Raw genomic sequence first — 9,616 nt, 5'->3', positions numbered from 1 at the left:
AAGGCCTGGCCCAATACTGGTCTGTTCGGCTAGGGTTTACTGGGTTAGGAGGGGCGGGGGGAGAAGAGAGCTCCAGTGGCGGCTGCTCCTGTTCTGCATCCAACTCAGCTCCATGCATTCTTCCTCTTCGTCCCCTGAGTGGATCTGAACTAGGATCTGAACTACTGCTTGGGCTGGGGCTGGGGCTGTTGTTTGGCTGCTGCTGCTGCTGCTGCTTGCCTGCAGCTGCCATTATCTCATATGCTCTAAGACAATATTATGCATTTATGCTTGCTGTGTGAACCACTGAACCTATCCTTATGTGTTATTTGGCTATTTGTTGTGTTGTGTGAACCACTGAACCTCAACCTTATATGCTGTTTCAGATTTTCAGTTACTTATGTGCTATATTTCCTGTTTTCTTGTGCATATTATTCAAAAACAGCCAAATTCTGGCCAATTTTCAAAAAACGCTTAATCCTGATTAAGCTGCGCTTAAGTGGCCATTGCTCTAAGCTGTGGCCTTCCGCTCCGCTTACGCTTATTGCTTTCTTGAACATTGCAAACGCCTCACAAGAATCTTTTCACCGTGTGCAGAGAACTGCTGTAGCGGAATCCGTTGATGACGACGATGATGATCTAGAAAAGATAAGAGAAAGGCTCGCCAAAGTGAGGTCGTAAAAGAGAATCGATGTGCTGACATGTGTATAATAGTCCATTTGGTAATGTACGATACACAACTTGGCAGATGTCGCCTTGTCAGTCACAAACTGCCCAGAGTCACCAACGTACAAGTTGTTCGATCTCTGCTGTAATCTGTACGTGAGGATCGTAACGTGTGATCAAGTGTCCTGTATTTTGTTTGTTTCTACCTGTTGCGAATACATAAATATTCTGGTTACATATACAGATATCATGTCAGTAATGCTGGATGCACACAGCTAGCTATCTATGCAGAGCTACAAACTGAAAGGCTGAAAGCCTGAACTTGAACTTTTGTTGTTCCACTAAACTTTGCACAATGGTATGTTCTATTTAGTTTTGCAGATTCCCTCGATGATGTACTGGCTCTTTTAGGCAAAAAGATGGAAAAAAGATCAGGTAGTAGCTTGGACTTAGATCGTCAGTTTAACTAAAGATTATGCCACTATGAATGTGTGTAATGTGCTTTAAAAAGCATATGTTTGGAAACTTTATTTGCCGACGAATTCAGTGATATATTTGTTGCGACATATGCCAATTTTGCACTCGTTAAATGACAACCTAATATAAACTTGTAAACACAGATACATGAAATTGACCACCTAAAATCCGTCCTGCTTATAAACCCCTGTAGAGTTAGTAACCAGAATCATGTACTCCCTCCGTAAAACTAATATGAGTGGTCTTATATCAGTTTACAGAGGGAGTACTCAATAATGTCAACCGGCAACAAAAATATTTAGGGATTTTTTCTTTGAAAAGGGAATATATATTTAGTGATCTTATAAACGGTCTTATATTAGTTTATAAAGCGAGTACCCAATAGTGTGAGCCCACGAGAAACATCTACTATATCACTAAGCTCCCTAGGAGTAAAATGCCTTACAATCAATTGAAATGTCCAATTGAAATTGGGTCACCCGATTTTGACCAAGTCAACAATTTCTCAAAGCTCTCATTCAATTGTTTTATACTATACACTATGTTTCCCAATTTTTAAGTCCTCACAATTAATTAAGGTCTCTAGTTTAAAACTTGGTCAGTGATTTTGACCGGTTCAATAATTTTTCAAAGAGCTCTCTCATTTAATTATTTTAATTCACCATATTTCTTAATTTTGAAGCTCTTTTATTCGATTGAGATATTCAATTTTAAATTTGGTTTACGATTTTTATCGGGCCAACGTTTTTTCAAATCAATCAACACCAACCGGCTAAAAAACCATATCAACCCCGTGCACCCTCTTACCACCTACAAAAAAGAAGCGCCATCATATGATGACACTATAGCACCAATATAGTACATGTAGCCACTGACACAAAAATTTACCAACACACAGAATCACACCATAAAACGCCCGCCAAATAACCAAATTATAAATAAACATAAAATACACCCTATCGTCTCCCCAATCCGCCAAACTAAATATTCCATCAGTTTCAAAATACATGGGATATTGATTCTTTGGAAAGTCAAATTTCTTTTAACTTTGACAAAGTTTAGAGCCAAAAATATCGACATCCACAATATTATGCCAAAAAATTATGGAAATTCATTTCATTATTCTAATAACACCAATTTGATATTACGAATTTTGATATATTTCTTCATAAATTTGATCAAACTTAAAGAATTGCATTTAGCAACTTTTTTAAGAATCTCAATAACACCTACGGGGCAGCAAAACGCGTCCAACCCTTCTAGTATATACTCGGGCAGGTGAGTATCAAAGCACAAGCAGCCTACGGAAGGGTTCAATGCCGGCAGGTGTTGCGCCGTTGCTCGTGCATCTCCACACAACAGCACAGAGAAACGAAGATGGCGATGATCGCCAAGAGGAACATCCACAACTCCCAGGGGGCACCAGCCGGGGAAGAGGCAGGGGCAGTTGTTGCAGGGTATCGGCAAGTCCCGGAGCCTGCAAGATCAAGGTACAATTTGTAACCATCAATGGAATTATACATGCACATCCACCTCAGATCAAATAAAGATGGCAGAGCTAGCGATCGAAGCAGCAGGCTAGAGGGCCACACGTACTCGGGTCTGTCGAGGTGAGGGTGGCGGTGCCGCCGAAGTCGCAGGTGGCGCCGCCGTGGCCATTGCCCTTGGCCTTGGCGTTGTGGTAGTAGCTGTTGGCCGCGTAGGAGCAGCGCGTCGCCACCGTGTCCGTGTCGGTGTGGCACTGCCCGCCGGGGAGCAGCGGGGCGCAGTCGCCGCCGTGGCCACACGCGTAGTCCAGCGTCCTCTGCAGCGCCGCCGCCGGCAGCTCTGACTTGCACACGCACCAGCTGCTACCCGTCGCAGACGATCCTTTTGTCGACATGGCGAGCACAACCAAGAGCAGGAAGATCGAGAGTGCTGAAGTCGCCGCCATGGATGATGGATCGGTTCTGGGCTTCTGCTGCTCGTAGACCCTTTGGTCGATTATGTAGTGCATCAGCACGGGCTCCAAGAACTTGCACATTGTGTTATTTGGAATAAGGGAAACGTTACCTTTCAGCCGGCGGATGGCACTCTCGCGTCCGCCGTGTGTGAAGCCGTTGGATCACTTTTGATCCAACAGACCACGTGTACGAACAGATTCTACGCCTCGCGTCCACTGCCCTTGAAAGCCAATCACATGTGAATTAGTCTCACCTATCGTATCTATTACCAAGATTTTGCAACATCCTTCATGTTTCTGAAACATGGGGAATGTTGTAGTGGCAACATGGCCTTGAGAGCCAACCACATATGGATTAGTCCCATCCACCGTATGTCTTATGATTTTTGTAACTTCCTTCATGTTTCTGAAACATGGGGAATGTTGCAGTGGCAACACTGCCTTGAGAGCCAACCACATGTGGATTAGTCTCATCCACCATATGTTTTATGATTTTTGCAACTTCACCCATGTTTCTGAAACATGGGGAATGTTGCAGTGGCAACACGGCGGTGCGACGATGCGGACAAAAAAAATTCTGCAACATAATCTATGTTGCGAAAAAGTCTACAATATTATCTTTGTTGCAAAAAAAAATTGTAACACAACATTTGTTACAAATGTTTTCTGCAACATGTCGTCTGTTGCAAAAACTTCCGCAACAGAATCTATGTTGCAAAAGTGGAAAAAGTGAAGAATGACCATTAACGCGGGAGTATACCAGATTTGATGGCTCGCGAGGCGGCGGATCTTTTTAAAAGATCCGCCGGCCGATGCCTAGCACGCCCCTTGGAATAAATACAATTTTGAAACAAGATACAACTCGGCAAGAGTAGGCCAATTTGATCAAGAAAAACTTTCCATTCAGAAATCATCCTTTTTTTTCTTCTATAATGATATCTGGCGAACGTTCGCTGGGAGTGAAATCCCAGCGAACGCCCCAGAGCCACATGATCCAGATCCAAAGAATGACAGTTATTCACGAAAATCGCACTAAAAATAAACAACTGCCATGCTTTTTCTGAAAACTGCCACCACCCCTAACAGTGAATATGCCATCCCATGTGTTCGCAAATGCCTATCGAGGAAGCGACTGTTTGCCAGGGATTAGCCTCTTTTTTTTGCGGAACGGCCAAAAATCATCTTCTTGCTTATGTTTTACACAAAGAATACCTTAACAAGTGGACTATATAAGATGTTATTACAACCAATGTAGTCATATATTGGTTGTAGTAATGAGTAGCGCGTTTTAGAGCTCGACTTTCATGGAGGCCGAAATGTTTAAAAAAAAAATCATGTTTCAAAATTTTCAATTTCAAATAAATCTGAAAAAAAAAAAATCTGTACAAGCATACAAGGATGTATGTGTGTAAAAATTCAGGATGAAATACCTTGAATGCGACCTCTACAAAAAACACAAATTCATGAACTTCAGATTTTGTTTTTTGTTTTTTGCACAACCCTCATTTCAACGCATTTCGTCTTAAAGTTTACACACATGTGCGTTATACCTCCATGTATATATGTATTTTTTCAGAATTTTTTAAAACTTAGAAATATGAATTTTGAAAATTGCAAAGGGAGGTCTCCATGGAGCTCGGCTTCCAAAAGCAATTTTCGTTGTAATAGCATCTTATATTACAGAGATGCTACACTTACAGACTCAATGTCACGGATTAGTACCTACAGACTGACATGGCATCTGCTGATTGGAAATCAGGAGGCCCACGGTTGAAAACAGGGACGAGACTTGCCTGCTCCCTTCCCATGCTCCCATCCATGCTCCCGCATACGTGGCTTGATTTGATTGGAAGAAAATAAGGCCCGGGCCCACCCCCTGAAAATCAGAGGGGGAGATGATTATATTAGAAAAGAAAAAGGGGAAAAAACAACCGTAGAATGAAGTGGGAGCACGGATGGGAGCATGAAGAGGGAGCAGGCAAGCCGGATCCTGAAAACAGAGAGAGGGGGGAGATTTGGTGGGCGAACACCTAATCCCGTACGTCCCCTCCGTGAGTTTTCACCCGTAAGTGTAGGATTTTTGCTTATATTATGGGCAGGAGTGAGCTGTACAGAAAGACATGCATACAGCGAGGAGGAAGGCTTGTTTGCAACTGCTGTTCTCCTGGCCATTACACAGAAAAATGACGTTCTGATGGATATATGACTTGGTTTGTCTGAAACTGAGAGTGAGAGTGTCGGTGTTTGAGGCTGAAAAGAAATGAGGCCAGCTAGAATTGGCTATGTCTTGGTCATCCCAATTTGCCAGCATTTGTAAACCACGTATTGGCACCTTCATTTGGCGAAATGATTGTATTTTTTCTTATTTCCAATGCCATTACATGTTCTTGTTCAACCGTAGCAACGGAGGGATACGCCACTCCTTACTGGGAGCAGTAGTAAAACATATTGTAACATGACAATAGGTGTGCCATCATCATCGATCCATGCATGGATAGTCGACCAGTGATGCTTGACAGAAATTGTCGTGCAAGGAAAGAAAACATTAAAGAGCTACATGCGAACATAGGTACATCCCGTTCATTGCACAATGGTAAATAAGCTCCGAAGTAACATGCATGGCCGGCAATGTCATATCCCGGCGCCGCCAGTGCCGCCGTAAGCAGTCTGGTCAGCGAGTCTGACCCGGGAGGGGCTCGCACAAGTTCTTGCAGGCGACCTGGCAAGGGGTGAACAACTGGTTCACGCAGGTCTGGCCCGCCCCTGGAGCAAGGGCGCAGAGCATGCTGCACATCTTCTCTGCAAAGGCGTTGCACGCAGGTATGCATGCTGTGCGGCATGCCGTCCCTGCACTAGGGCAAGCTAAGGGTTTCCCGTCGACGTAGGCCATCGCCGGCTTGCCCGCAGCATATATGAGGACGCCATCTTAAGCGGGGATGCGGCCATTGATCCTACTTTCCAAGGAGTGGCTGGGCTACGTAGGAAGATGGTGCAAGATCGAGTGGGAACTTAGAATGTGTGGTAATGGTGCCCATATGAGAGCAGGGCGGTGCTCTTTTTATAGGCAACAAACGCACACGCATGGAACTGGAATCACGGAGTATGTTCGTTATTCATCCAGCCCGCTACATATTCAAAATTAGAGAAATCGGTCCTAGCAGGATTGTATGTACTAGCGGCGTTAGTTTAATCTGTACTGGCTCATCACTTTGTCGGCGCTTTGTGGGACGCCACTAGCTCCGCATCCCTCATCACGCACCTTTGCGTGTTGACTTCATCACCTCAACTGGACTATGCACTTCATTACTGACCACTCATGTATTATATTGAGCTGTTCTCATACATATAGTATAGAGTTGCCAGCCAAAAACTAATCATTCACGGGATCACATGTCCCCTTGCACTATGATTTCCCCTGATTTTTGCTTGATCTGCAAAGAACAGGAGATCTGAGTTGCCCAGGCACATGGTGCTAGGTAAATTCATGGCTTTTATTGCTAACTCGTCTTCTAAGCTATGCTCATTTAATCTGGCAAGTTTGTTCTTTGATCTCAGTATATAATCCTCGTACTTCGGAGGACAATATTAATCTGGCAAGTTTGTTCTTTAAATCTCACCATATTTTTCCATTGGATTTTTGTGAATGCTAACATATATCAGTAAATTTCCAAGAAGTTGCAGTCGCCATACATATTATTATGGCATTTTGTCCATTTTCTTCCGTAACTCGTTATTTTGACGGTGGAACCTGGAGCAAATATTGCTTTGTATGGATATATTTTTCCGAAACATATAGACTTTAACAGTGTATCTTCAAATTGCACATTCTGGCATCCCAGTGTTTTCCCTGATAGAAATATGTAACTTCAGGTGTGTAAGTTTATAATAGGTGCCAATTGAGAAAGGAGCTGCAGTAGTTTCTGCCTTATCGTTCAAGCTTCTCACCTCTATCTGCAATAAACCAATAAATAGGGAAGATCAATTCATCATAAAGGCAGTTTCCACTAATTGTACGGTAAGTACAAGATCTCAATATCTTGTTCATTAGGTAATTGTGCCTTTTTCTTTGTACACTGATCACGCACCGTGCATGTTCCATGTTGACTTCAAGAGGATTGTGTATGAGTTTCGCTACACTTATGGCATATTTTGTATGGGATTACATTACAGCGTGACATGGTATCACATGGTTTGTTACCAGGCCCCTCAGTGAATTTCACAAGGGGTCAGTGAAAGATTAGGAGGGATTAGAGCATCCACAATTAACGCTTCATTTAAAGCATTATTGAGGAAATCGTTAACTGGGAGCTGCTCGGTTGGCTGGTGGGAGTAGGGGATTAAAAGACTAATCGGTAAGTTAATCAGCCATTCAATCAATTAATCGGATGATTTATCAGTTTATTGACTATTCGGTGAACCTATGAGTATCGGCAAGTTAACTGGTTAATTTGATGAATTCTCGAACTGGAACAGGAGCTCGAGCATTTTTATCCCAGTCTCACTTGCGCCGAAGCAAGAAGTAGCGTTGGGCGTTCAACGAGTTATCCCAGTCTCACTTCTATCGCCGACGCAAGAAGTAGTGCTGAGCGTCGAATGAGTTAATTGTATACTTTAACAATAGTGTTGTGCGCCGCCGACGCAAGGAGTATATATATTTTGAAATGAAAGGTAGATATGGTCTACCTTATATATTTCACAACAGGCAACAAAGCCTGAGGACCGGAGGGCTCGATTACATGAAGCTTATGTTTAGCACCAAGGTGCCCTGGCTATAAGCCACCAGTTTGGAGAGATACAAGTAAGGGGGAGGAGAGAAGAGAGAGATAACCACCTATCTAACTTAAACTGAACTAGCTTAAACTGAAACTAGCTTAAGCTAGGCTAGGCAATGTGTCCACGCGTCCATAGCATCGTTGTCATCCTGCTCACGGCTCCTACTTTGCCAGAGATGAAGCAACTGTGTCACGTACTGTTTTATATAAGCCGAGGACCATCTCTTAGAGTTGAAAACCCGGTCATTCCGGGCGTGCCATGTTGTGACAGCGGCGGCAGCAAAGAGAATATGAAACTTACTAGTGGCTGGCCAACGCTGTTCAGCTTGCTCCACAAAGCTGAGGAGGTCCAGAGAACTGGAGGCAAGGTCATTCAGGCTGAACACGTCCCAAATCACTGAAGCTGGATAGCAACGTAGCACCAGGTGCGATGCAGATTCAGGACAGGATAGATAACACAATCCTTTTGTGTCACAATCGACGTCCAATGTTTCTTCATCATATTATCTCGAGTATTGAGCCGGCCCCAGAACAGGAGCCATAAGAAGACACGGTGCTTGAGGGGAATGATCCGGTCCCAAATCCATGAACTATAGACACAAGACATTCCTCTGAAGGTGAGTAGCTCATAGACGTGAGCTGCAGTGATGGTCTTGTTATTGATGGCAGAAAACCTGGTGTCTGGACGATTTGACGATGGCATGGCAGAAGCCAGGAGTGAGTGAAGGAGCTGCAAATCATTGTTGGCTGTGGCTGACAGATTGGGGTGAAACTGTAGGTGCCAAGATCCTTGAGAGCGTTGAGAGGCCACGGAACAGTCCTGATCTCTTGCAAAAGTGTATAAAGTAGGTAGAGCAGAGCTTAAACATCCCATCAGGAGCCAACAGTCATGCCAGAAAGAGATTAACTTCCCAGAACCCAAGGAGCATTTTGAAGAGGCGAGTATCATGGGGATGGATTGCTTAAAACCATTCCAGATTGCAGTGTCCCGAGCGTAGTTTCTCCTGGGTAAGGAACCGTGGTAGTATTGCTGGGCGAACCATTGATAGCAGGGAACGTTCGAGTATTCAAGAACCCGAGCTGCAAACTTGGTTAGTAGAGCCTGATTGTGCGCAGATAAATCTCTAACACCCAGGCCACCAGCAGATCGCGTCATGGTGACGAAATGCCAAGCAACTAGACACTGCCCCCCTTTTGCCGTGCTCGTGCCTTGCCATAGGAACGATCTCAACAAGCCCTCTAGCTTGTGTATGCATTCCTTTGGCCAGCGGAAACATGTCATGAAGTAACTTGGAATGCTAGCCAGGACCGAATTAATCAGCGTAAGTCTGCCGCCCCAAGACAAGAGAGTAGCCATCCATCCAGATAATCTCTTGTCAACCTTATGAATGACTGGTAGCAGCAAGTCATGTCGAACCTTGTGTAGAGAGAGGGGCAAGCCGAGGTATGTGCAAGGGAAACTTGAGGCTGGGCATCCAAACAAGCCAACGATCGCATCAGTGGTAGAGGTGTCTATACAAATTGGGATGAGAGTGCTCTTGTGGTAGTTGATCTGCAACCCAAAGAAGGCAGAGAAATCAGACATAATCTTCTTAATGATGGTAGCTTGCTCCATGCTGCCATGGAAGAGGATTAAGGTGTCATTGGCGTACTGCAGAACTGGGAACATCCTGTCCGATCCAAGAGGGTGAATCAAATTGCCACCTTCAAAAGCAGAGCAGCAAAGGCGTTGTAGAACATCAGCCACTTGAATAAAAGATATGGCGATATAGAATCGCCC

The 9,616-nt window shown here is 44.1% G+C and overlaps 2 protein-coding genes across 2 annotated transcripts in view; one reads left to right on the top strand and one right to left on the bottom strand.

Annotated features, from left to right (window-relative positions):
• The window catches only part of LOC119304358 (vacuolar protein sorting-associated protein 24 homolog 1-like), a 4,562-nt gene extending 3,590 nt beyond the window's left edge, over positions 1 to 972 (top strand). Inside the window, exon 6 of the mRNA XM_037581541.1 lies at positions 577 to 972. Coding sequence (XP_037437438.1) covers positions 577 to 660 — 84 coding nt within the window. The 3' untranslated portion in view covers positions 661 to 972. The remainder of the gene's footprint in view (positions 1 to 576) is intronic.
• A 1,463-nt stretch (positions 973 to 2,435) lies between these two features.
• LOC119300552 (PLASMODESMATA CALLOSE-BINDING PROTEIN 3-like) lies at positions 2,436 to 3,055 on the bottom strand. The gene is made up of 2 exons (XM_037577485.1): positions 2,719 to 3,055; positions 2,436 to 2,599 (listed from the first exon to the last, which is right to left on the bottom strand). The coding sequence occupies exons 1-2, from the start codon at positions 3,053 to 3,055 to the stop codon at positions 2,436 to 2,438; spliced, it is 501 nt and encodes a 166-aa protein (XP_037433382.1).
• Positions 3,056 to 9,616: the final 6,561 nt, after the last annotated feature.

This window comes from Triticum dicoccoides, chromosome 5A (assembly GCF_002162155.2).
Source record: "Triticum dicoccoides isolate Atlit2015 ecotype Zavitan chromosome 5A, WEW_v2.0, whole genome shotgun sequence".
Taxonomy (NCBI): Eukaryota; Viridiplantae; Streptophyta; class Magnoliopsida; order Poales; family Poaceae; genus Triticum; species Triticum dicoccoides.
The sequence above is the reverse complement of the archived record's forward strand: the minus strand, read 5'-3'. Positions and strand labels throughout refer to the sequence as shown.

Bases quoted from the DNA above. Each gene is read 5' to 3' on its own strand.
- LOC119300552 (XM_037577485.1), bottom strand. From the start codon at position 3,055: ATGGCGGCGACTTCAGCACTCTCGATCTTCCTGCTCTTGGTTGTGCTC. The intron at 2,600-2,718 runs GTACGTGTGGCC...TTGATCTTGCAG, and splicing joins CCTCACCTCGACAGACCCGA to GCTCCGGGACTTGCCGATAC.